Genomic DNA, 27,301 nt, shown 5'->3' on the forward strand with positions numbered 1-27,301 from the left:
CATCCCTTGGAATGGTAAATCTTCTTCTACTATTGCCACTCTACAAACTGTGAAAACCACATCTGTCATTGCTTGTCTTGTCCCATTCCTGTATATTACCAATTATTTTTTTGCCCTAAAATAAGCCAAAACCCAGCTACAACATGCAACAGCATATATTCTGAATTCTCATGCACAAAGATCGATGCATATTAAATAGACTCTTAAGTCCATTTGGCCTGACAAAAACATATCAATTTTCATTTAAATAGAATAACCTTGTTAAAGGACCAGCCAGTCCAAATGAATGAGAGTGAGCAGTCTTTCCTCCCTGCAAAACTGCAGGCGTAGAGTACTTGTAAATACATGGTTTGTAGAGTACAAATCTTCTTGCAAAAGAAGAGCCCTGTCTCTTCCAGCAGCCACACACTCTTGACTGAAAGCTAGCCTGTGCTCACTCTTAAATCCTCCAGTTCATTGCCCCTGGGTACTGCAGCTTAGCCAACCTCAGCACACTGCCAAAAGGAAACTATTAATTGCCAGAACTCAGAAACCACTTGTGCCTGGAGATGAACTCCAAGACCACTTACATTATAGTCTCTGCTTTTTTGTGGAGTTTATGCCAGTAAATTACTGTGCACAGGTGCTCCTGCACAAACACAGTGTTACTTGAAAGACTGTAGCCACCATCACTGTATGTCCCAAGAACTGCAAAACTTTTCATCCATGTTTGAAGATGACTTTCCTTTAGATGTGATCCCCCATCTTGGTACTATAATGGGGTAGGGTGGGGCTTGAAACATCAGTGGATATAAGTTGAGCAAACATGATTTTAGCCACTTTAACAGTTTCACAGTATGCCTGTATTCAGATTCTTCAACTTTTGGGGACAGAGCTCACCTCCCTGAGCAGGACCTAGTGCTGTGCCATTATTCAGCCATGCTTTTACATCACCTGGCAGGAGTCTTCTTCACAGAAAAGGTGTCCACTCACTCAGTGCCAGGGCTGGGCTCCTCCAGAGCTGACTAGGAGCTGTGCACACAGACCTGCAAAGTGCTAGAGAAACAGCTTAGGCTGTGGCATCCCTGGCAGGCAAGTAAAAGTGTGGAGTCAGTCTGGCTGGGACCAATAGATTCTGAGTGGTTTTTTTATTCCTGTGTAGGACAGGAGCTCTAGGATTCTGCTGTGTTCCTTCCTGTTCCAGCTGTAGCCAGCATCCATCCTGAAGAACAAAATGGACAACCTGACTGACCACTTGGTTTCTGTGAAAGGCAAATGCTGCTGCAAGTAACTGTGCTCTGATTTCAACCAGAAATCCATATGTCAATGTAGACACTGATGATCCTGCATCTGAAACCTAAAAATTTCTCAGCAATGTTAAAGTTGACTTGCCAAGAAGCAAATAATTAGACATGCTCAAACTTCTGGAAAACCCTTATATTTAAGCTTATGGCCACATTCCTGGAAGAAAAGACTGCAGCTGGAAAAATAGGTGAAAATACCTTATTCACCTAAAAAAAAAAAAAAAAAAAAAATTGTATTGCAGAGTTAAATCCCCTGGTTAGGCACTCTGTAGGAAGGAGTTTTAGTCTAAGCAGTATCCCAGGACTATCAGAGCTCAAGTCACAAGTCACCCCTTACACCTTTGCACTGCACAAATAAGTCTGATGTTCAGGACAACCCTCAGCAGGGAGAGGCTTTGCCAGTATCTTGTGTCTATATAATCAGGGAACTTAAGGTGGTAAAATACAATCCAGTAAGTATGGAACAGAACAAATATATTCTTACATTTTCATGTTGCTGAGCAGCACTGGCATTTAATTAACAGGATCCCAGGTTGAAGGTAATTTTGTGATATTGAAGAAAAATATTAACTCAGTTCATGTCTTGCATCTGAGTGATAAGCAAAGCCTATCTTTATTAAACCAAAGTAAAACAGTGAATTAACTGGTTTCATGCCATACTCACATCCTTTCTGTGACAGGGTCCTAACCTACAAGAATTTCATGTGCTTCAGTAAGTGAGAAGATGTGGCATTTCCAGCCAATCTCACATTACCCACCTTAAGGGCTGTGGTGGTACCTGCAGGTGCAATTATAATGCCCAGGGAGGGTGGACTGGAGACCACAATGGGACATAGCAGTAGGACTGGAAGACAGGTGAGAGCATTTTAGTAGCTGAATTCTGCCCCCAGTTATTTTCATACAGATGCTCTGGCACTCCGCATCTATTTTCTAGTCAGGATAACATCCTTCCCCTCTTTCCTATTTCTCTGTTGATTCCTGTGCAACACAGTTCTGTTTGCATTTTAACCTTTACCAAGTCCATTTTATCCCCTAGATTTTTCCAATCCAATGGCCTCCATTGAAGAGCAAGATTTGAATTTTTCCTTTTTTTAATGTTAACATTCTTGTTTACACTGTTCAGGTCTTAGTATTGCAACGCTAATTTTCTTTCTTAGCTGTCACTCCCTACAGTTTTGTCATGAATTATACCACCAAAAGGATAGCTGTATTTTTAGAATGACCAAAAGGCATTTTATGAAATGAGTGGGACACACCTCCAAGTTTTCCATGTCACAGTTGAACTTATTTGCGTAGGCAGGTACTTTTCTTGCCTGGTAATCTTGAAACACTGCAGTCACAGCAGATTTCTGCTTTGCCATTTCCAAATGATAATGTGTCAAAACCCTCCTGGGTCTGTCCTGCTCACTTTGTTCTGATCACTGTGCCCTTTCTTCCTTTAAGTTTTCTTCTTTTTTCCAATCAAAATACGTTAATTCAATCTCCCTACTTTCAGAGGCAGATGAAGTGCAGCTGACAAGTTTGAGGCAGAGAAAGGAGGAAACCAGGTTTGGCTACTTGTTTTTTGCTATAAAGCTGAAGTTCCACAGCACTCCTAAGGCCCAGCCTATGAGTGTGGAGACAGCATCTAGCATATCTGGGAGCTCCTCTGCCTAACAGGTTCTGTGGGCATCACCTCAACAGACACAGTAAATGCTCATTTTCCAACTGATGCCAAAATACTAGCAGAATACAAAGCATATTTGAAGCTGTAAAAGCCCAAGGGCTGTCTTCATGTTTGCATTGTACCACATAACCAAATAAATTGCTGGACAAAATGTAGCTGCAAAAGGTCACAGCCAGAGGAGGATTTTGTGCTCACTTTGCTTCCTTCCCCTGCAGCCAGGAGTTGTGGAGAGACCTCTGGAATCAGCAGCTGCTCTCCAGTGCTCTCTTGCACAAGAGGGCACTGTAGCCACACTCATCAGGGCACGGGTCCTCAGCCCAGCAACTTGTTCATCTGAGCAGAGCCAGGCTTCAGACAACCCTCCTCTGAGGGAAAAGCTTATCCCACCCAGGCTGGCAGCAGCCACAGCACTGTGTGCCCAGGTGCTGCACTGTACACCTTGCACAGACAGGTGAACAAATCACTCTGGGGTAAAATACACCCTGCAGAGTTCACTCCAGCTCCAGGTTTGGGTAAAAATTTACAGCTATGATTTATCTGCAGCCCCAAGGATTTGATGTCAGGGAAAATACCAAAGCTTCTTTTCTGTGCTTGTTATAATGGGAATATTTAGATTATATTGGCAAACAGAAACCTAGATATTCATTAACAGAACAACCTAAAAAGAGCTCATTCAGGTGAAGGGTAGTAAAAACTTATTAGTGTGTCTGCACATTTGCAAATATTCAGGCTTGTTTATGCTTCCAAATAAATGTTCAGTCTTCAGGATTAGAGTATTCAGAGCTTCCACTAATTCAGATACAAGTAACAAGCACAATATACCCCTAAACATCAGCCTACCACTAACACAAGATACCTGTCAGAGTTAGGTAGTTTTAGGCTCCCCACTTAATATATTCAGTTACATTCATAATAATGAATAATAAACAGCAAAAAGGTGAAATACTTATGCCCTATATCAGTACCTCAAAGTTCCCAATGTTTGTAGCTCTAGAAACAAAATAAGAGAAGTCTGTCACATGGAATTCTATTAATGTTTTGATTTGACTCAAGCACTGAGTGGACATGTAGACTATTTAGGAAAAAAAAGAGTTTAGGATCGGAAAAATTAGAATATTAAAATAATTTCTAAAATCTACATCAAAGGGGGCCATTCCTGGTAAATCAAAGTGTAAGAGCATAAGCAAATCCCACTTGTGCTTTTAGAGTGCTTTTCATTTGGCACTGATGATTAACAGAAGTGGTTTGAAAAGGATAAATCTCAGCAACATGGGTTGAGATTTCCAGTGGGGAAATCTGTAACGAAATTATTGCAATGTAAGACTGCAGAATTTAAGAGGTTCCTACAGGGAATCAAGATTAAACCATATCAAGGAAGTGTTAAGCATGATAGCCCAGAAAGAGCCCAGGAAATCCTTAAAGCTGGTGGCTGGGTGCTCTCAGGAGAGCTATCAGTCAGTGATGTCTCTTACACTGTGTTAGCTGCTCTAGGGACAATTTGCTGCTCCAGGCAGGTTCTTGGCCTGGTGCCACACAACTCTCTGTTCCTGTGCCCCACCTTGGCACCCAGGAGCCCCTGACCATGCTGATCCTGAGATGACCCAGCAAACCACATCAGGCCTCCAGCCGAGGTCTAAATGCTACCATTCAAAGCACAAAACTTCCAAGTATTTTCCTGCTCTTAAAACCTGTCTTGTTTCAACTTTTCATTCTCTGCCCCACTTTTTCCAACCCTACTGAAAAAACCCACAGCTCACCAGCCTGTCTTAGGTAAGGCTTCTCTATCCTGTCTTATCCTCGCAGACTCAGATTAAAATGTCAGCTAAAAACCTATGACTTCAGCAGCTGATATCCATTAAAAGTTGCCAGGTGTCAGAACATCTAATAAATTAATATGCTGAATTTATTAGCAAGATAATGAGAAATCCACCTAGACTTACATGTCAGAGTCTCTTTCCTGTTCTTGCTTCTTTGCTTTTACACTTCTGTCTTCTGCAAACAAAACCACGGCAAGTGCTCAGCAAAATTCACCTTACAACAAGACTCATGATACCATCTTTGTGCCATTTAAAAACCAACCATAAATGTCAACCTCAAGCTGTCTTTGAAACTGCAATTCTTAGAATTGAAGATTTTTTGAAATTTAAATCCTCTCTGTAGCTAATAAAAGGGAAGTTGGGGATATTGGTACAAACTTTCTTGATACTACAAATATTTAGCTCCCTCCGTATCTTCAGAAGATTCCAAGTGCCCACTATTTACCACAGTATTTCACAGACCAATATCTCTGTTCCTAAAATGTCAGATAGTGGTTACTTCTGTTTGGTGATAGTGCCACATAAGTGTCATGAGCTCTCAGAGTCCTTTATCCCAATTTTAAAAAGAAACAAACAAACAACAACATAAAAAAAAAACAAAAACAAAAAACCCCCCAAAAAAAACCAACCAAAAACATTAAAAAAACCATAAAACCAACAACCACAGCAGATGACATGGAGTCAGATGAGAATTTTTTAAATTCTCACCAAAGGCACAGCCAAAACCTCTATCTGGTGATCCACCCCTAGATTCCCTAGAATTTATCTCCCATATTTCTCGTGCCCAGACACAGCCAGCAATTTCTCCTATGTCTACAAAGATCACTTTTTGTGAATGGAAAGGTACTTTGCTGCACTCAGTGCTAGCATTAAAGAACAGAAGTCTTCCCTGTCTAGGAACTACTGCAAACAATGCATGTAAGGCTTGAAGAGCTGTTTGTGTACAGCCAATTCTAACATTTTCTATTTACAAAGACAAAACAACTCTAGTAAATTAATTCTACCAAGATCCTCTGCACTAACCACAGGAGCACTACAGGTGCATTTGTAAAGCCAAAGGGCATAGCACTAAAACAGAATAATCCCTTGTGACATACAAAAGCAGTGTCTGATTTGCTTCTGTCATCCAAAGACATTTGCTTGTAGCTGTGCTACCTAAATCCAAGGTGTTAATGTACTAGCCTGGCTTCAGAAATCTCAGGAGTTGCTCACCCCAGGCAAAAGATATGCATCTTTTTGGGGGGCCTACTATGCAATGTAACACATGAAAGCTCTATTTCTAAGAGGAATAAGGCAGCACCTTACATAACAGCCAAAGGAGCAGATTTTTTCCCTTCTTTTCTAGGCTAATTCTTCTCCTTTTAGCTTTGTAAGAAAAATAACCATGTTGTTCTTCCACAAGCCATCCCCCACACCTAAAGAAAACCTGCCAGAATGAAAATCCCAAATCCCTTCAAACCAACAAGGCTCAGAGTCAATGCAGCACTGGACCATACCTCCCTGTTCAAATCCATTTTAAAGAGCTAAAATTCTGTGCTAATAACCTGGAGCCAAATTCAGTATGTTCTACTCATATTAGCTTCAATAGTGATGCCCAAATAAATAGCATGCAGTGAGACTTCAGCTTGTAAGTCCTACTTATCAATGTGCAGACCTTCATATCTAGGCTTTTGTGACCCTGTCTCTCAGCTAGCCTGAAGGCACCCTACCTTTGGAAAGTCTCTGATTCCAGCCAACAATTCCAGAAACACTCCTCCTTCTCTAGGAAAAGTTTTCCTACTTGTATCCTTGTTTCTCTTTCTTCTAACCACACCACTTTGCCTTTTCCAAGCTGCATGTGACAGGCTGCATGCTAGATTATGTATGTACACCCTTTGCATGTTTAGGAGCATGTTAGATGGTCCAGAGCCATAAAAATATATCCTGTTTGCTGTGACAAGGTTTACATTTGCAGTCAGAAATGCTGGAGAGTTGCAAGCCCAGAAAACAGGTCTGTAAACTTGTATGAGTTACTGCATAGAAGCTGGAAATAGAGAATATCCCTTAAGGCTGACACCTGGAACCTTCCTCCACTCTGGGAGGCCTTCCTCCTAGGGCTGTCCTGTTTTCACTGACACAGTAATTCTTACAGTTTAGGAACAGCTCCACAACTCAGGGGTTGCTAACAATGCATTACAGAGCAGAACTTAAAATAAGTCAGAGAATCTTCACCAAGCAAAGCCGCAGTGGCTCCTGATGGGTCTGGAAGTGTCCAACTCACGTGCTGAAAGGGAGTCAGCTGCAGAGCAGGCATGCACAAATGGGATGTAATAGGGACTAAGACCCTGCACTAGCAAAGAGAATCCATATGCAACCCCTTCCCATTTTTTCCTGGTGGGACTCTGTGCTGGGCTTCATGTTGCAGAACTGGACTTCAGTTGGTGGAAAGAACAAGAAGCTCATTTAAAAGCTACATTTAAAAGCTACAGCTCAAGGGCCTGTCCCTGCGAAGTACCAACCACTGGATTTTTGCTGCAGTTTTTTTCTAATGCCCAGCACCCTACACCCTCTGCAGACTCACACTCTTCCTTAGGGATTTATGTCCGAATTTTTGTCAGGAGCTCAGGCAGGGAAGAGACCTGACTTACTCAGAAACAACTCCAAGAAAAGCATGAACCAACTTCAGAGTTCAGCAGCTCAATGATTTTGTGTGATCCACAGAAAAAAGCAACAGGCTCTCAGGGTAGTACAAGAAACAAACAGGGAAATTCTCATTTTAAATGGAAGTCATCAAAAGTGTCAGAGTATTACATGGAAAGCAGACACAGGAACCAATGAGCCAGCTCCTACTGATCCATTTCCATGAAAGTGGTATTTTCAGTGCAGCTAATACAATAAATACACTTATTTACCTGACAGATTGGCACATCTCATTAGAATTTTGGCTCCTTTCAGCAATTTAAAGCATTGGTTCAGGATGAGATTTTCTTGATACTAGTTTTCTGATACTTCATCATAATACAACTGATGGTAAGCCTGTAACAATTTATGGCATTCTGTGAGTTTTCCATGCAGTTGCATAATAAAAACTCAAGGTGCATTTTGATTATTAATAATGATAGTAGCATTCAAAATTCATACTGCATCAAACATATGTGTGACAGTGATAATTCTGTGACTGAGGGTTAAGCATGACTTCCTAGCAGTTACCAACACTTCTCCTTTGAAACTGAAACACAGTGTTTATAGACATACATCCATAAAATAATAACTCTGGTTGTAGGGCTCTTAACATCATATTTTAAAAAGTGAGAGAATCACATGACATAAATCACTATGTTTTCATGAAATATTTTTTCTTGATGAAAACTCTTCAGCTAAGTCTTGAAAGGTAGACAAGAAGGGCAGTTGGAAAAAGCCTTTAAGATCATGAAATCCAAGCCATTAACCATGCACCACTGTCATCTCCACTGCTAATTAATATCCTCAGGTGCTATGTCTATGCATTGCTGAACACCTTCAGGAACAGTGATTCCATCACTTTCCCTGGGCAGCCTGTTCCAATGCCTGAGCACTCAGCAAAGATATTTTCCCTAATATCCAATCTAAATTTCCTCTGGTGCAACTCAAAGCAGTTTTCTCTTGTCCCATTGCCCATTATGTGGGACAAGAGATTGACCCCACACCTGGCCACAATCTCCTTTCAGGCAGTTGTAGAGAACAATAAGGTTTCCCTGAGCCTCATTTTCTCAAGGTTGAATAGCCCCACCTCCCCACTGCCCCTCATAAGAATGGTGCTCCAGGCTCTTCACCAGCTTTGTTGTCCTTTTTTGGACACACTCCAGCTCCATTCTTTCAGCAGGCTTTGGTTGATACTTATCACATCTTCACCCTGGCTCTGCAACTGCCCTTTCTCAGTCAGCTCAGGTTTTCATTCTGTACCTTCCTCTTCTCTGCTCAACAGTGCATGCCTGGCATACCCTTCAATGCTAATCCAGGCCTCCAAGTTTTCTCCTTCCCTTGTACACCCACCAGAGTCAAGCCCCCCTTTTCTGCTACTGAACCACCCCATTAACTTCCAGCTGATCCAGGCTCTCTCCTTGTGCAGGCTGCTGTGAGCGGAGGGAGCTGGGTCCCCACACCAGTCAGCAGAAGCACCCTGACACTGGCACACCAATCTAGAGGGCATCCATGCAGGACCCTCCTGCCAGCCCTGTGAGCTCTTATCCCCTCTACCACTGCCTCCAGAAAGCAAGTTTCCCAGCACTCGAGGTGCTGCAGTGCCAAAGCTGGACACCACAGGCAGCCTCCCTGAAGGCTCAGAGCAGTGACAAGCTCAAGGGCTGCTGGAGCATCCAGCTCCACTCTGCAACAAAACCAGTGCAATGAGAAACTAAAACTTTAGTGCTCCTGTTTACTCGATGAAAGAGAAGAACAAGGCACTGGTGAAAGAAGGGTGGGCACTGAGGGACAGACAGAGCGAGAAAAAGGCAGCTCTGAAAAACAGCACTCATCCCCGAGGATCTGAAATCCTAGGGAATGAGGTAAAAAAATCCCAGAGGAACCTAAAGAAAGTACCTGCAGTCTGAAAACGGAGGTAAAAAGGAGATTGCTGGTGGTATCCCACAGGGACTAGGAGATCACAGTGGGATAACTCACATGGCTGGATTGTTTCTAAGGATCAATACAAGCTCTTGAGAAAAAACACACTGGAAAGGTGAGGAATGTGGATGACTTAGAGCCGTGCAAAGGGCTGGCTGCAAAACACACTGCTTTGCTTTGAGCAAGTGACAAGTGAGTCCAGACATGGGTGAGGATCAGAGAACAGTCCAACACTGATAACTTTGTGCTGGGGGCCTACTACAGACCTCCTGATCGAGAGGGGAAGGAGGAGAAGCCTTTGTTGGAAAGCTGAAGGAAGCTCCATGAGCTGCTACTCCAGAGCTCTGGTCTCCTCTAGTACTTAGGATGAGAAGCACCCTGATACCTGCAGATAGGGTAATGCATCTGGGCAGAGACAATCCACATCTCCAGTCTGTGTTGATGGTAATTTCTTTGTTCACATGACTGATGAATTTTCTGGACTTCTTACAATGGGATGTAAAGCACAGTGGGTAAGGTTGTGATTAAACCTCTGAGAAGTGAGAAAGACAAATAATAGAGTTACAAACTGACTCTTCAGAGCAGAATTCAGCTTAGTTCAGAGTTGTTCTTGGTTAGGATCCCATGGAAGATTGCTGAGGAAGGGAAAGAAAAGCTGTGAGAGCTGGACACAGACAAAGAACAACCACCTCAAAGCAGGACAGCCCACTCCAGCATGCAGGAAATCCAACAGGCATGGTGGAAGGCCAGCAGGGATGAGCAGAGAGCACCTTGCTCCTGAGTTCAAACACTAGAGTGAAGTATGTGTGTCATTCCTGAATCAACAGCTCTGCAAGACCAAGTCAAGAACCAAGGGCCTTTACTGCTTTTTGGCTTTTTAAGACTCAAGAATTACAGACCCATGTTCCTGAATGCACGCATCATCTTTCTGAAATGAGACAAAGATTCGTGTAAGCCACTTCAACTAGGTGTGCCTGGACAATGGCCACCTCACAATTGTGCACTCTTCTCTTCCTCTCCTCACTTAATGTTGGCTGGAATTTCCAAGTGTCCTGTCAGATGACAGCAAACATGACATTTCCTATGCAACACAGACTTAATCAGCCAGTCACTAATTACAAGCTTCCAGTTTTTCAAATTAGCACAGCCTGCTACTCATACATTGGATTTTAGTTTTGTGCAATTGTAGCTTCCTCACAAAGATAAAGGAAACATTTTCCACTTACAGAGCCTGATGCAAAAGTTGTTAATGCAATGTGTATCTCCTTGCTCACAAATTAGCCCCAGGAAACCTATTCCAACAGGGATGTCATTAATTGCAGTTAATTAATGCACCAGCCTGCACAAGAAAAGTCACACACTCAAGCAATATTTGCATTACTGTGTCCCCTGTCAGCTGTTCCTCTCTGATCCCCACAATTCCTACGGCCATGGCACAGTGAGGGACTTAGCCATTTTTTCCCAGGGACTTCAGCTTTTCTGGACACTCAAAAGGAATGGAAAGGCATTAAATATTTATCCCAATAGTCTGGGAGAACACCATTTAATCTGGACGAGAGAATTTTGTATTTTTGAATGATAAATCTGCAATTTTGCAGTACCAAAAATTTGACAAACATAAGGCTACACCAAAATCAGATCCCGCCCTCTCCTCTGCAGTGCCTCTGCTCTTGTTTGGGCCTTAGTTGAGCCGAACCAACTTGAGATCCCAACAGAATGCAATTGTCCTTTTCTCCTGGATGTGTTTTCTGCCAAGTCTCTAAAATGAACTGACTCACAGAGAAATTGGATGAGCCCCACGGCTGGTGCAAGGTAAGAAGTGAAACCAAGCCTACAAAGGAAAGACTAAAGAGAGAGAAGTTCATTTCTCATTCTCACAGTAAATGGAACCATAATGGAACAATCAATCCCCTTCCCACAGATTCACTCTTCATGTTCAGTAAAGGAATGCCATAAGAGAGCTTTCAGTTTTAATGCCATACCTGAGAGCTTCGGCCTTTGAGCCTCTGCAGCTGTTATGATAGAGGACATTGGAAGACAAAAGAGACTTAATCTACTTGCTGTCCATCAGGGCTTTTTCTAGGTGTGGTTATGGTCAATCTTTAAACTTTTCTACAGAGAGTTTTTCACTCTATATGTCAGTGATCTTTAAACAGGATGAGCCATTAGCACCTCTCAGCAGAACAATATGAAATATCAGCGTGGAGAACGACGCAGATCAAGCGTGATGGATGTGAATAGGGTGGAGGAACACAATTTGTTGTCTCCCGCTGCTTTTGCTCTCCCTGCAACTCCTGATTTGGAGAACACCACAACAAAAAGAAAATGGATCTGTGCTTTTGGTTTTGTTTTGTTTTATTTTAAATCTCCAGTATCCAGAATAGGCTTCTTCTTTGTTTTAAATCTCCAGTCCCAGGGTAGGAGGAGAAACCATTAAAAGGGCATTGTGTCTCATTTTTTATCCCTCATGCTTCTCTACAGAGAGTAAATACAAGTCAGAGCAGAGGGAGACAACCATTTACCAAAACACTCACAATCCAGTGTAGCAGAAGTCAGTCATCATCCCAGAATTCAGAACTATCCTATCAATGGTTGTGAGATCTATTTTTTTAAGTCCGTGGTGAAGTATTTCACTATTTCTTTTTTTTTTTTTGCTTGTTCATTTCTTGTGTAGTCTACTAGAGCCAAACACACCCCTTGTCCCAATCCAAGTGTGAAATGAAAAGCAGCCTGCCACAGAGCATCCTTCCTGCAGCTCCAGGAGACTCTGCCCTGAAACTCCTATTTCTGCCCATTTGCAGGGAAATGAATGGCATCTCCTCTAAGGTTTCTCACTCAGTGGGAATGTGAGAAACAAGAAACCCACATGTTAACCACAGTTTTTGGGAGCAGAAGTTGCATTCTGGCTATTACACGTGTTCCATTATACCATGCAATGATTATGCTTTTTGTGGTACAGCAAAAACAGGGAGCTCATGTTTCCTGATGCCTATGGGAATGGCTTTCTCTTCCCATGGCTGGAATAAGGAAACTGCTAGAAAGACCTGTCCACAGTCAAGGAATCACAAAGTGGTAGAAGAAGGACAGCTGTTTTGGGCTATGAGAGGTGCTCTAAACCCACATTTCACCATGTACCCACAGATACCTAAATGCTGGGACTGTACCACTGTGGCCTCTCCACCCTATCCAAAAGTCCTCTCACTATTTTCCAGACAAGAGTGTTTATACCAACCTGTATTTGAAGTTCAGTACCTAAACTGGCCAGGTCACCATCAAGACATTCACTGTCATGTGCTGTAATTGTGTGGTGAGGAGTGGTATGGTAGGAAAAAAAAAAAGAAAATCATCAATACTGCTGCTTAAACTGCTGGAAGCAGACACCAGCACCCTGGCAGGAATATACAAGCTTTTCATTCTTACATTCTGCTCCATTTCTTCTTTCTGCTCAGTGCCAGCATGAGCATTTCTGCTGCTGTACCATGAACTGAAGTAGAGAAATGATGTGACTGAAAAATAACCCCTTGTTCTCTACCCTATCCCAATAGCAGACATTTCCAGAGTTTTGTTATGCACATGTAATTTAAGCAGATGAAGTACAGAAATACCTTGCATATTTGAATCAGAGATGTACAATGCAGATTTATCTGCTATTCAGTATCATTACTGGTGCAAACACTAAAAAAACTTAATTTTTCCTCTGAGTAAAAGTAAGACCACTCAAATGTCACAGTTTTTGCCAATTTTTTTCTTCTGAATGAAAGATATTTGCCTTCCAAACAATAAATTTACCTGATAGTTCCTCTCAAATAATGCTGCAAAGGAGGTGCAAAGGAGCTGCAGGACAAAGGCAGCAGAGCTGAATTGACTTCGCTGAAAGAAGAAACAGAAGAGTTGGGTTAACCATAATCTTGCAACATACAACACAAAGTTAATGGCAAATGAGCTAATTAGGCTATCAGAGGACACAAGGCTACACAGATGAGGCTTTGTCTGTCCTATCTGGAGTAAGAGATAGGACAAAATTTACATTCTGTTGTGAATATCTCCTGCAAAGTCATCTTTGCATTGAGATATCCTCTGCAGTGTCAATTTAACAGGTCTGTTTGCTCAAATCATACCTTCATCAGAAAAGGAATATAATGTTATAATATTTCTACTTGGCATGGGAAGTGAGCAAAGTAATAGAAATTCTGTTATTAAGAACTTATTACTAAAAACAAGCCCACTCTAATACATTACCAAACTATTTTGTTTCCTAATAAAGGTTGTTTTCTTCCTCAAAGGAAGTTTGCAACTATGCCAAGCAATTTACCAAAACTACATTGCTTTGTAGACAAATGGAATTATAACTACTCCATGAAGTTCAATGATCAGTGTCCTACCCACACCACAGAAACCTAACCCTGGTCCAAAAAAAAACAGGGATCATAACAGAACAGACACCTTTGCCCTCCTACTGTGTACTGCCATGTAAAATCACTGCACAGAGGAACCTTAATGTGAAGCTTCATTCTCAAACCTGCTAAAATGATACTTCTTGATGGGGTACATACTTCAGCAGTGCCTAATTCATCCACAAGAGTCCTCCTACAAACTGGTGAAGCTGCAGAGCTTCTACTTCAGCAGAAGAGAATATGGACTTACATGGAGCTCCTCATATAGATTTGTTAATGGATGTCCCACTCCAGACATCCTTTCCTCATTTGCAGACATCACATCCCACAGATAGAGAATGGATCTTTTTTTTTTTTTTTTTTTTTTTTTAATGGGGGGATGAGACTTTCTTTCTGTGGAGAACACTCCAGGAAGGAGGAAATCACTTTGCTTCTTTTCCTGAGCTTGCTGATAGAAAACAAGTGACTTTGGAAAAGCTCTAAAAGCACCTGATCAGATCTGGGTCTCAGACACTCAAAGAAGTCTGACAGTGAGAGAATACAGGCATCTATTCAAGCTGCAAACATCATTATTACATGAATTTAAGAATTCATTACTTTAATTCATTTTAGAGGTATAAGCCAAAATGTGGCACGCGCTAGGAAAACACACCTGCTCAATGCCTCCCCCAAAAGCGAGATGGATGAAGAGCAGTCAGCCAGGGTTTAGTGGTGTTACAGGAGCCACTTCATCTGAAGCCTGTCCCATCCACCTTCATCCAGAAGATTTCCAGATCTTCTTTTGATGGAAACTGATCAAAACAGGCTGGAAAATAACCCCTTTGCTATAAATCTCAGCAAGAAAACAGTTCCCTGCTGCAGAAGGATCCTAAATAGCACACTACAGACAGAAAAATCAATTTTTCTCTGCAGTCTGGAACTAACCTAACAGTCAAAGTCTGGGTGGGAGGACTCCAGAAACAGAGACTTCCTGCACCTGATTAACATCATTCACAGGTGGAAACCCTCTGCAGGCAGGTAGTTTCCCCTGGGACTAAAGTTGGGCCTTTATTTTTACTCACCACGATCAGAATTGCAGACTCTGATCTGCAATTTCCACCCAGCACTCCCCGTGTTTATGCAGTTCTTCAGGGCAGGCAAACCCACACCACTCCATGTCTCCTGTATTTCCCCTTCCTCTCCTGCATTGTATCTGACTCTGAAATAAAAATGGGGGAGAGGGTGGTAGGTTAGAGGAAAGCCTGCAGACGATTCCTCCTGCCCAGATTAGGATTTAATTGTATTCCTAGTGAGTCCCTTCTGGTTGCACTCAGTCTTTCAGATGAATGTTTCATCAATATGATTAGGATCACATCCCTCAGTCTCTTCTATTTACACAATCGGTTGTGACAGCTCAGAGTATAGTACTCCCTAAAGGAAATATTAGATACCACCCTATCTTTTTATTCAAATCATAGTTTGCACTCCACACTTTCAGGCTAATGTCATTCTCCCCTGGATTACATATCTGTGATACCCAGAAAGCACTGAAATCCTTCCAATAAGGATTAGATTAATATTTATATTAGCCATACTCATATTATTAGCTGATCACAGCTATGAAAATCTGGGGAAAATGGATGAGTGGGCTACAGAGCTCAGGGGGCTGGGGAATTGGGCTTGAATGTATAAAAAATGTAGGGAAGTAACAAAATGATGATGATGATGATGATAATAGCAATATTGTAATGAAAGTCACCGTTTCATGGGATGGACGGGCATGAGGGAAATTCCGGCGGGCCCCGTCTCCTTTGCCTCATTCCCCCCGCCTCCACTTTCTACCCAGAGCCGAGACCCCACAGCCGTCCAGTATCGACTCGCCGATATTCCCATTGGGAAAGGGAATTTCTGAAGAGAAACGGGAGCCATCGGGGGCCTATTCCCACTTCGGCGGTCTCCGCCTCACAGGCGACCCTGAGCGGGGGCTGTAAAAATAACTTTTCCCAGTAATGCCCCCTCCTTTAACGCCGCGCTCCCTCAGAGAGGAGGAGGTGAGAACAAGCGGGCAGGTGTTTAAAAGGCCGCGTTGATGAAGGTGAGAGCGGAAATTCAGACCGAAAGCAAAACCCCATCCCGTTACTTGTAGAGGAAACATACCGAGAAATATCTGCCCCTTCCTCCCCGCAGCGATGAGGTGGCCGAGCTGAGGAGGAAGGAGCCTTTTCTCCAGAGAGGATCGGGGAGGTGCCGTCGAAAGTTTCGGGGTCGTTTCGTTTTGCCCCCCGGGTGTGAAGCGGCGGCGATACGGTCTGGGGCGGGCAGCGAGGGATGAAATTTCGTTGGGAAATAATTATCAGAGGGTTGTTGTCGAAGTGCCAGGTCTGCTATAAACGAAAACAACATAAAAAACAGAGTCTTTCTTCGGCGAGGAATGGCCTCAATCCATCGGGAGAACCCGTCTCTGCTGCCTCTATTGCCCCGCCGGGCGCTTGTGCTGTTTAGAAATCGGGGCTACGCACCCAGAGCGGGGAGCCGCTCCCTAGGTTTGAGTGAGGGATCATCCCAGGGAGCTGCTAACTCTCGGGAACGGCCCCAGGGTGCGTATCCCGGCTCCACGGGCCGGCGGGGGGAAGGAGCCGAGCCCCGAGCCGGGCAGAGCTGCCGACAGCAGCGGAGGTTCGGATGCTCCCTGCCCTAGATCGAAGTTTTCCCTCTTCATAGGGCAGAGCTCGCACTCCACCTCCCGCCGCAGCGGTGCAAACAACTCTTACATATATCTTTATTTCGCTCTACTCCCTCCGTGCCCGTCCAGCTCACGTTTCAGACCCAGTCGCGGTTTGCGCGCGAGAGCGTCGGAAGCGTCGCGGACGGGGCGCGTTCGCTCCCTCCCAGCGCTCGCTGCCAGGCCGAGCTGCTGCCGCCTTTCCCGGCACACACCCGCCTCCCTGGGGCTTGCGGAGGAAGGGGCACTCGCTCACTCACCCTCGGGGTGTCCCTGTCCCTGCAAAGGCCGCCAGAAAAAGCCCGCCGAGGCGAGGCAGGGCTCTCCGCCCGCAGCCCGCTGATTGTGGCAGTAAATCACATTACGAAGCAAAGTGCAGGGGTAGTTAACTTTATCTTCTGTTAATGTAAACAAATAAAAAGCATTCAGATCCTTGATCTTTATTTAAATCTGCCGTTGTTTATCAGTGTCATCCTATGAAGATTAATTAGATACCTTTATTCACAATTTGGCGTCTGACACCCCATTTTAGGAATGCATTATAATCACAAGGTGTTAATTGGGGCCAGCCAGGCACTTACGTTTCTATTAAACAGTGTGAGGACTTTTCACAAGTATTAAGTTCTCTTCGCCGTGCGGTGCAAAAATATACAGCTTTTAATAACACAGCGCGGCGAAATCGTGCTGTGTAATCAGTGTTTGCGGGGCGGCGTGCGGCCGCACCCCTGCCTGGGGACGGGGACAGCCCTGCCCAGGGGCTTTTCCGGAACGGGGTGCCCCCACTGGAAAAAAAAAAAAAAAAAAAAGGAATATTTTGCTCAGCCCCTAGACTGTTATAAATGACCGCAAATCCCCATTCTGTCCCACATGGGGTCCCGGGGCAGAGGAGGAGGTGACAGGACAGCTGCCACTGCGCAGAGCTGGAGCTTCGCCCCAGAGGCAAAGCGCTGATCGAAATCTCCTCTGCCACCCGCCGCGCCCCGCTCCGGAGGAGGGGGAGCCCCTGCCGCTGCCCCCCGACAGCGGTACCTCCACCGGGGACAGCCCCGGCCTGAGCCCTGCGTTTATTTTGTTTGCAGCCGGGAATCGTTAACAGCTTAATCCCATTACTGCCTGCATATCCTCAGGAAAGGGGTCCCGCTGCCGCAGGAGCCGGGATTCAATCGCTCTGCCAGAAGCTTTCCCCTCAGATAAGCGGGTAGGGGAATTTCTTGCCTGGTTCCGGGAAGCGGAGGGGGTGATTAGGGGGCGGCGGGCGGAGGCGGCCCCGGAGGTGGGGTGGGCTCACAATTCACTGCACAGCCGGGGCATGGAGGGGTGGCAGGGGACACGAGACCGTCGTCGCTTGGAGCGAGCCAGGGGCTCTCGGTATGTGCAGATGCACATGAGAACCGTGGCTAGGCAAGAGCCAAGAGACTTTAAAAAAAAAAAAAAAAAAAAGAAAAAAATCCACCCATAAAAGCATCAGCATTGCAAAAGATGGTTAGATTTAGAGACAGACAACTCAGCCCCTAGGATTATGCTCCCTCCTCCCCTTTTGGGACACCAGCAGAGGCAAAGATGAGGGAGAGACATACCTTCTTATGCCAGGCACCATCACATTTATTAAAAATTACTATGTACATAGAAAAAACAAAACAGGAACAAGTTTCTTGGGGGGGAAAAAAGTTTGTGGGCCAGTTGCTCTGGGGCTGATCAGTTTAAAATGGCTGAAAGTAGAGGCAAGAATAGGTCAAGTCACATCACTTCCAGTTTCATACGGAGCAGCTGAAAAAGTCACTTTTACGTACACATAAATAGAAATCTCCTTTTGCAATGCTTCATATGCTAAGTTTTATTAACCAAAAAATGCCTTTTGAACTTTAAAACACCACCAGATGCCCTTCCAACTGAACAGCTATAGGTCAACTATTTATACATTATTCCACGATATTCTACAGTGTACCTAGACAAAACACAACTGTACACTTTATTTTTGGCCACCTCAGTAAAGGTTAGGCTTTTGGAATGGAGGCAGGGGTTTTTTTAATGCAAGTTCTAAGCTAAGTCAAGATTTGGTCATTGAAATCCTGTTGTTGGCAACAAGACCTTCAAGTCAAAATCCTGCCTGGCAAGCAGGCCTTAATTTTTGGCATTTCCTGCCAAAAAAAATGCTGTAGCTGAGCAATATTCAACTCAGCAAACTGTTGTGGATGGGTTGAATAAACCAACTCAGTCTAAATCAGAACATAGCATTTGTGCTGCTCCCTGCAGACCAATTCCCCTTTATCAAGCAGGGAAGAAAATTACATTTGGGATCCCAACCCTTCTTACCTTGCTCAGGAGTGCATAGATTTGATCAGACCTCTGAGCCTACCCAAACTGTACACTTCAGTGTCTCCAATAAATATGCAACATATTTAGACACTAGAATCCTCCTTTCAGTCCCCCTCCTTCTAAACAAGAGGAAGAATTCTCCCTTGGTTTACTCTTTCCCTACTTTATTACCTGCAACAGTCAAAACACTTTGGCACCTTCTTTAGAATTGCACACAACTCAAGGTGGAAGGCAAGAGTCTTTTTGGCAATTGTAATGCAAAAAAAACCCAAGGCCACCCTGAAAAAAAATTTCAGCCAATTGGAATAAAAAAGATGCTTTAAGAACTAGCATAGAATGCATAGTAGCCCATGCCTTTTGAAGTGTCTTTGCTATAGTCCTCAGCATTAATGTCCTCACATTTCATTGTCGGGGAATTTTCGTTGCTGGAAGTGCTAGGGGAAAGCCGTCTTCTCTTACAAGCACCTGTGTAGACCCCAGAATCATTTGAATCTAGAGACTTGATAGAGGGTGGAGTCTCTATCCAGGACGAGCCCATTTCTTCTTTCACCTTGTCCTTGGAAAGCTGGTCTTCGGTGAATCCCGGAGGACTTGTTCTCGAGGTCCAAGTTAGTCCTGTGGTCATTTTTCGCTGGTAAGAGCCCCTGCTCCCCCAGCCTGCCATGGATGGAAATGTCGGGTCGGGGTAGTAGCCCAGAGCGTGGGACGTCTGAAGGGGGAGGGATTTAATGCCGTAAGGGAGCAAGGTGCTGTGAGAATATTCCGTCTCGTAGGAGTTCATGTCCAGTTTGTTGGCACTGGGCTGCTGCACGGGCGTCACAAACCAGCGCTGGGGAGAGCTGGCCACCTCCTCGTTCTGCTGCGGGGACAGCAGGCCGTTCGTCTGGGGGACGGTTCTCTCGCCGTTGTAAAACCTGGCTGGGGGCAGGTTGTTGACAAACTGTTCCTGGAAGAACGGCTGAACACTGTATCGGGCGCCAGGGACGATCTGGTGGGATCTAGGAGAATCCGTGGGAGATGGAGTTAATCTGTCATTTTCGGAAGCTGTGTACATGCTACAACATAAAAGAGGAATACTGAGTGGTTTTCCTTGCAGTTCCAGTATGACAGTTAACAGAAAAACACGAAGAAACTAGATATTTCTTATTTAGAAACATAGAATACGTGTAATTGGATGACTGCTTTATTTTTAGTAGGTGGTTTTCTTAGACCACCGTAAATTTTTCTATTACTGCTACAAGCAACAGCACAAGTGAAGGTGGAAAGTGACTATTAGGCAATTCTTCAGATGGCAATTTAAACAAGCTGCCTGTTCTGTAGAGACACCAAATGCTGCCAGTAAAATCTGCAGGCCACCTTGGTTCTGCCAGCACAATTTTCCTACCAAAATTCAGAAGCTAGCAGAAAGAAGGTCATCCAGACTATACAATACACTATTCAGACATTTTAATAACAGCAAAGTTCCTAGTGGAAAGAGTACTGGTGCTGAATAACTGAATTAGGATTTGAAGAAAAACCCTTCCACAGACATTTCAGGCCAGAATCATGCGTCCTAAACTGACATATCTGCAAAAGAAGATAGGAGTGTACTTACGAGTCATAGTTGTCTCTGAAGCCTTTTGCAAAAGGATTATGGTCAATTTTGAGCTGTGTAATCTAAAAGTGAAAGCAGAATATATTAACATGAGATGCTGAACACACAAGTCAATTTTATTCTTAATTGCAATTTTATACACCTATGCTTACATCAGTGTTTTGATATGCTGTAACCGCTATGAATTGCGTTTCAGGGAAAATAAACGTTTGGGTCTTTGAGGAATCATTCATATCTTCGACACCATCTTCTGTCACTTCCACAATGTGAAGTCGGGGCTGGTACTTGTGTAGGGACTGAAGTACTATCATCTAAAAGAAACCATGAAAGAAACAACATGTTTAGACAAACTATATCTAGCATTAAAAGACCTATTTTACAGCTTGACATTTTCTTCCTGTAAATTGTAAATCTTGGTTTAGAAATTGAGTAGTTTTAGCTGTTATCAGGAGCTGAGTCACAGCTCGCAGCCCTGTTTCACTAAGAGCTATCAGCTACCCTTTAGCTTTTTTTGAGCTACTCCAGAGGATCAGTTTATTGGCTAAAACTAAAGAAACTCGCACATCATATTCCAACATTTTCAACTATTTATACAACGAAACAAAGAAAGCAAGCTCTATGACCCAGTTCAAGAAGGGAACGAGTCACAAGCACAGTGATCTAGCAGCTCGATGAAATGCTGTAAAAGTCCCAAAATCCCAGGGGTCCCCTTCTGAGTCAGCAAGAGCCCCTCAAGCCCCCCTCTCCCTCCTTACCTGCGCGTTGTTGTTGTTAGCACCTTTATTGTTCGTGAGCTTCAGTTTCCCGAATGAAATCTCCTGCCTCATCCAGTGAGCCCCGGTGTTGGGCGACTCAGGGTGAACGTAGACCTTGTTGCCTGAGGGAAACAAGCCAGTGAACCGCCGGCCGGGCACGGAGCTTTGTTCCGCAGCCCCTCGGCTCCCCGATGGCCACCCTCCCCACAGCTACGGCATCGCGGCGCAAAAAGACCTTAACAGGTCAGCTCGTCCCTCGGCAGGATGCCGGGTGTGGGGTAGACCCTGAGAGGGGGTGGGCGAACTGGGAACCATTTGCGTGAAGCCACCCCGCGGAAAAAGGGGGCAAGATCCCCGGACCCTGCACCCACCTTGCATGTTGTTGTCGGCTTTGCCACAGGTCACCCACTTGCCCCCCTGGAAACGCCAGTGATTGGGGTCCGCCAACACCACCTCCACGAAGACGTTGTAGTGGGCCGTGGGGTTGAGGCCGGTGATGTTGAAGCTCAGGAAGGGAAACATTCTCCTGGGGGAAGAAGGAAAACCACACGGCATGCTGAGGCGGGCCGGGGGAGGGGGCGCGGGCTCCGGCGGATGCTGTGGGCGGCCGTGGAGTGCCCCGTCCGTCCGGCACCAAAGAGTCTAAGAAGGAAATCGGCGAGCCCCAGCCGATCCCCGTCTTATCTCCCGGCCGCCATGTGTGGGGGAACTGGGGAAAGCATCCCGGGGCACCACCGACGGAGAGAGCGCGCACCTTCTTCCCGGGGGAGCGGGCAAGCGCCGCCCGACACGGAGCGTCCCCGGGGGGGGGGGGGCTAGCTCCCCCCCAGTCCCGATCACCACACCACTTTCCTCTGTTTCCACCCTCTCCTGCCCCCACTTACCGGCCCTGCTTGGTGATGATCATCTCCGTCTGATGCCGGTGGAACTTGAGCCAGAGGGGCCGGTTGCAGAGAAAAACCTGCGCTCGCATCCCCGGGCCGGCGGCTGGCACCCCCAGCGCCCCGAGCCCGCCGCAGGAGCCCGAGGCCGGCGGGTAAGGGCCGTAGAGAGCTCCGCCGCCCGTCGGCTGTCCGTACTGGTATCCGCTGCCACTTCCGAATTGTGCCCGACCGCCGGGCGGGCACACGGCACCTGCGAAGCCGCCCGGGGACAGCACGGAGCCGTAGGGGTAGCGCGGCCCGCCGGGCGGCTGGTAGACGGTGCCGTGCTGCGCCGCCGGCGGGTACGGGAACAGGGCGCAGGGCCCGCCCAGGTCGGCGGCGGGCGGCCCGGGGGACTGCAGGTAGTAGCGCTCGGGGCTCAGGCTGTCCATGGAGTACCGGGCGGCGGCGGCCGGTGGCAGCTCCTCGTCCCCGCATGGGGTGGCCTTGCGGCCGTCCGGCTTGGGGGCAGCGAAGGGCGGCTCGACGGCCTCCGACTCGCCCAGGATGGCGGGGGCCGCTCCAAACTTCTTGGGCATCTTGTCCAGGTCGAGGCGCGGCGGCGATCCCGGACCGGGCGGCCCGCGGGAGCCACCGGCAGCCCCCGTCCCGGCTCCGGCTCCCGCTGCGGCGGCTCCGCTGCGCCCGCCGCCCTCCAGCGGGTAGAACGGCCCGCCCGGCAGTGCCCCCGCCGTCAGCAGCGGCTCACCCAGCTGCATCCTCGATGGGCGCTGCGTTCGAGCTCCGCTCAATCCTATCGACCCCGACCTGTGGTCGCGCAGGGCTGCGCTTTGGCGGCGCTCCGCCGAGGCGATTTATACGGCGCTCCTCAGGCCGCCGGGGAGGGGCTTGCGCCGGGCTGCCTCATCTTCGCCCTCCACCCCCGCCGGCCCATTGGCTGGGCCGCGTAACACTAATTTAATTAGACAGCTACTAATTGGAACAAGTCACCTGTGACTTTGGTGCGCGCCCCCGTCCCCTTCCATGGCCCCCCTTTCCGCAGCCGGCTACCCGAGGGGCTCTGGCCCGCTCCGTGCCCCCATGTGCCTCGGACTGAGGGGAGCTCCGCGTCACCCCACCGTGGCTGCGGTGGAAGGACCCCTCTTCCAAAAAAAGAAAAAAAAAACCAAGAAAAACCCTTTTGCTGAGGTTCACCGTCCTGCCGCTCGAGCGCGTAAGGAAGGATCCCCGGATCTGAGCGAGAGATGGGGACAAAATGCGAAGGTTTGGGTGGGAAAGCCGGCAACCATCAGCTAGGGAGGGCGGCGATCAACCGGGCCACCGGACCCCGCAACCTTCTCACCGGCCGCCTCGCCATTCAAACAATTCGGCTTGTGTTTCTGCTGAGTCAAACAGTCTCCTTCCTCTCTCTCCACTCCCTGAGCAGCATCCTTATCATGGGGTTAACAAGTTTCACCTTATCTGTGGGAAGTGGCGGTACTGTTCTCAATTCCAATTTTCAGGAACTCGGCAGTCAGATTTTCAAAGCCCGCGTTCCCCTTCAGCATCTCCCACTGGGAAGGCAGATTTTTAATTGAGGCAGGTGCCAGATCTGTTTGGGGTTTCTCCCAGTGCAAATCCCCGAGCTTTTAGCCCCCAAAGGGTAGGCAACAGGGCTTGAGAAGGAGTAGATGCCAGTGTGATTTTGTGGAGCGGGCAGAGCCGGTGTGTATGATTTGCAGCTACAAATCCGCAGCCCCTCGCCCTCTGCCCGCCACCGGCCATCTCGCAGGGAGCGCTGCGAACACCTGCCTCTACCTCACGGCTGAATTTTAAACCAGACCCGCTGAGCGGCCAGGATTTCGTTGCCTGACGGAAGGATCCGGCCGAGCTGGAGCAGCCCAGCTCTGCCGCCCAGCTCGCCGCCTCGCCCCCTGGCCCTCGCTCCCGCCGGGCCGCGCCGCATCGGGTAACTGAGATAAAAGGCGAGCTGAGCACAGCCGCCGAGAGCCGGGGCCGAGGCGCTGCCGCAGCCCCGCCGGGATGCGCATCCTGCGCAAACCGGGCGCTGGCAGGTGCGGGCGGCGCTCGCCCAGTGGTGGTCGCCGAGGCCGGGGACGGGCAGGGCCCAACCCTCGTCCCCGGTGGGAGCCGAGAGACGGGGAAAGGTCCCCTGCTGTGCCCACCTCGGGCTGCAGCCGCACAGGCGGGAGCCTGCTCACAGCCAGCAATGAAACACCGGCCCCAGCCTAACCACACGTTCTCGCCGGGATGATGTTTGCCTCATTTTTTTTTTTGCGTGGATCTCGTTCGACAGAATAAGATAACAAAAATGTGTCGGAAAAGTGCGGCACGAAGCGAACCAGTCGCAGGAGCCGCGAGGTGCGGAGGGCAGCAGAGCTCGCCCAAGCTGTACTGTTTTTAAAGCAAAACAAGGCGAGGAGCGTCCTGCCGGGCGCTGCCGAGGCCGAGCCGCTGCGCCCCTTCCCGCGGCCGGAGAGCCCCGGCGCGGCTCCTCCCGGCGGGGCCAGCCCCAGCAGCCCGCTCCCTCGGGCTCTGCCTCTCCCGGGCTAGGGCAGCGACGGAAGGAGATTTTACAGAACCACTGAGATGAAATTTTACAAAACCACTCTTAGGTTCCAAGGGAGTTAATTTTACGGACACATAGACTGAAAGGCACAATATTTCAAACATTCCTTCGGGTGCCGCGTAAAAGCTATTGCAGTTTTTTTTTTTGTTACCAAAACTCAGGTAGCCTCCGTTCATCTGGGCAAGGCAGACAAGCTTTCGATGTTGCTTAGGTTTCCTGCAGATTGCACCCGAAAGGTGGGCATAAAACTTGTGGCTGTCCTGGGAAAGGGAGACCCTTCCGTTTTGGTTCCAAATACGCATGGGGTGAAGCTCTCACAAACGAAGGAAGGATTGACTAATCTTTCTAAGACTTGGGGTTATTTTCAGCTCAGCTCGGGAAAACAGCAGCCTGGCTTCCATCCCTGCCTCGTGCTCCGCAGCTCCCGCCGAGCCGGAGCTCTGGCGGTGGCGGGAAAATCCTGGGTCGGGGTCGCTCCCCACGGGAGTCCCGTCGAACCAGACTGCCCGGAGACCGGCGGTGCTGCGGGAGGGAATCTCGGTAACGCGGGGTCTTCTTCATTCATTCTCTAAGCTGAGGGAAGAGCTGTAATTCACCCCTCCTGCGTCCCGCAAATTAAAGCCACCACAGTCACTGTAGCAAATTCTTGCTACCCAGTTTTGTCATTCTTATCGCCTGCCAATCTACCGTCCCTGGAATCAAGGAGACAACCGGGGGAATGCCCTCTTCGGTCCCCCTACAAGTCTTCCCCGTCCTTACTCCCTGTCCTGGAGCCCTACGGGCTCTGGCCGGGAACATCGCCGCAGAGAAGTTTGCGGGATGTTTCAGTCCTGTAGGACCGGAGACTTCTGAATGGATCTTTTAGATGTTATCTGAAAGATAACACTGCAGAAACAGCAGACTGGTGAAGCAGAAAGGAGCATGTTATGTTTGCACATCTATCAAAATAACTTCTAAACCACAATTAAAAAAAAAAAAAAAAAAAAAAAACAGAAACAGAGAAAACATTTTTTAAAAAGAAAGAAGAAAGACCTAGGTCTTTGAAGGGTTACAGATTATCTTGTTTTGTTGGGCTTTATTCAAATATATTCATGGGGTTTACTCAAATAAGGGGCATCTCTGGCTCTAAAAAAACTGTTCCAAAAGAGTTGAGCTCTTTTTCTGCAGCCCAACTGACAGCAGTGGCACACTGGACTAAAACATTTAATATTTTGCTTTTGGACTGGGATTGAGACCTTTCCTCTTTTGTCAGAGTATTGAAAAACAGCTTCCACTTCAACAAATTGCTTGGACTCACTCTTCTGTCTGAAACTGTACTACTGAAGCACCCTGCTCAGGAGGGCCTAAAAGGAGAAATTGGGAACAATGGAATCTATCAGGATGTTACACACTTACATACATGTATATGTACATATGGAAATCCACATATCACCATCTATAGCCAGATATGACCTTTATCCTTATAAATATGGATCTGGATACATACACACTCTCCACTGGATCTATATGGACACTTTTAAAATGTTGGTTATTAGAATGACCTGTCACACTATTCCATTGCTGAATTCTTACCCTGAAGTTCTGCTGTCACCATGGCAGGACTCGCAGGTATTTTCTGAATGCTACATCTGTATCATTTCAGTGAGGTGATTTTTTCTTTGTTTGGTTTTGGTTAAAAACTATCTGTAAGTTTCTGGATATCCTCTTCAATTTGCTAGCTTTCCCAAAGGGCTTTAATACTTTATGTCCAGCTTGTGAAATGATTTTGCAGATTTTCTTTCTATTTTTCCAGTAATTCATTCTGTCGACTTCTCCCCCGTCCCTCTCCTCAACTTATAAACAGAGTATCACACTGGGCAAATGAAGGAAGACACTTTTAACTTCCACTCTTTCACCATGTTTCAATGGCGTTTTTAAAATCACTAAATCTGGAATTTTTCAGATGTGGCCAGTCAAATATTAGTGCTTCCCTTTTAAATTCTTGATACCTTTCTTTTGATGGCCATTGAGTTTTTCCAGCACTCAGAAAAATCAAGGAGGTATTAATATGGCTGTGTAAGGTTTAGCATTTCAGCTTGTCACAGAATTAATTCCAGGGGCTGTTTTTATGGAGAAGCCAGCTACACCCTTTCAGTGCCCAGGGACTTTCTTCTGTCACATGAAGTCAATGTCCATCTCTTTCATGGGAATGTTAGGAGACTGAATTTACTGAAAATGCTCTTTATTTTGTGATGAAAACAACTTCTGCTATAGCTGAAAAAAAAAAAAATCAATTCATTTTAGTTTATGCCAAGTGGGATTTTAGTGTGCAGACATACACAGTCCCAAAGAAGCAAGTGTAACTTAAAATCTACTCTGAGGCTGAAAAAACTTGTACCCCAAAGGGTTAAAAAGTAGAGTCAGCTCTTGTTGAAATATATATACACATGAACTTTAAATAGTGGAAATCAATAGCCCTACAAAACAAAAGAACTATTATCTTTAATATTGACCAGGAAAGGAGCCACATTAACAGCAATTTTACCCTTTGATAATGATTCAATTTAGCTGCTGCCTACTTTAAAAAATCAGCATACAGATATATGCCTTTTAAAAAATGGCCATACGTAGACATAAACCCCATAATAAGGGCAGGGCTAATTTATAACAATCAGAAAGTAAATAATAGCTCTTTACAGTCAAGGTACACAAAACAGAAAGAACAGGCAGAAGTCAATGAAACAGGCCATGGAAGAGACAAC

At 46.4% G+C, this 27,301-nt stretch overlaps 1 protein-coding gene across 1 annotated transcript; it reads right to left on the reverse strand.

Annotated features, from left to right (window-relative positions):
- Nucleotides 1-18,250: 18,250 nt before the first annotated feature.
- On the reverse strand, nt 18,251-22,815 carry EOMES (eomesodermin). The gene is made up of 6 exons (XM_079299601.1): nt 21,992-22,815; nt 21,479-21,633; nt 21,108-21,229; nt 20,505-20,663; nt 20,353-20,414; nt 18,251-19,813 (listed from the first exon to the last, which is right to left on the reverse strand). Exons 1-6 carry the CDS (start codon nt 22,747-22,749, stop codon nt 19,078-19,080), a joined length of 1,992 nt encoding a protein of 663 aa, XP_079155727.1. The 5' UTR covers nt 22,750-22,815; the 3' UTR covers nt 18,251-19,077.
- Between the last annotated feature and the right edge of the window lie 4,486 nt (nt 22,816-27,301).

The sequence above is a fragment of the Erithacus rubecula genome, assembly GCF_903797595.1.
Source record: "Erithacus rubecula genome assembly, chromosome: 3".
Classification (NCBI taxonomy): Eukaryota; Metazoa; Chordata; class Aves; order Passeriformes; family Muscicapidae; genus Erithacus; species Erithacus rubecula.

Coding starts and splice junctions, on each gene's coding strand:
- EOMES (XM_079299601.1), bottom strand. CDS start 22,749: ATGCAGCTGGGTGAGCCGCTGCTGACGGCGGGGGCACTGCCGGGCGGG. Junction 21,230..21,478: donor AGCCGACAACAACATGCAAG/GTGGGTGCAGGG, acceptor TGTTTCCCTCAG/GCAACAAGGTCTACGTTCAC. Junction 20,415..20,504: donor CAGCATATCAAAACACTGAT/GTAAGCATAGGT, acceptor TTTCACTTTTAG/ATTACACAGCTCAAAATTGA.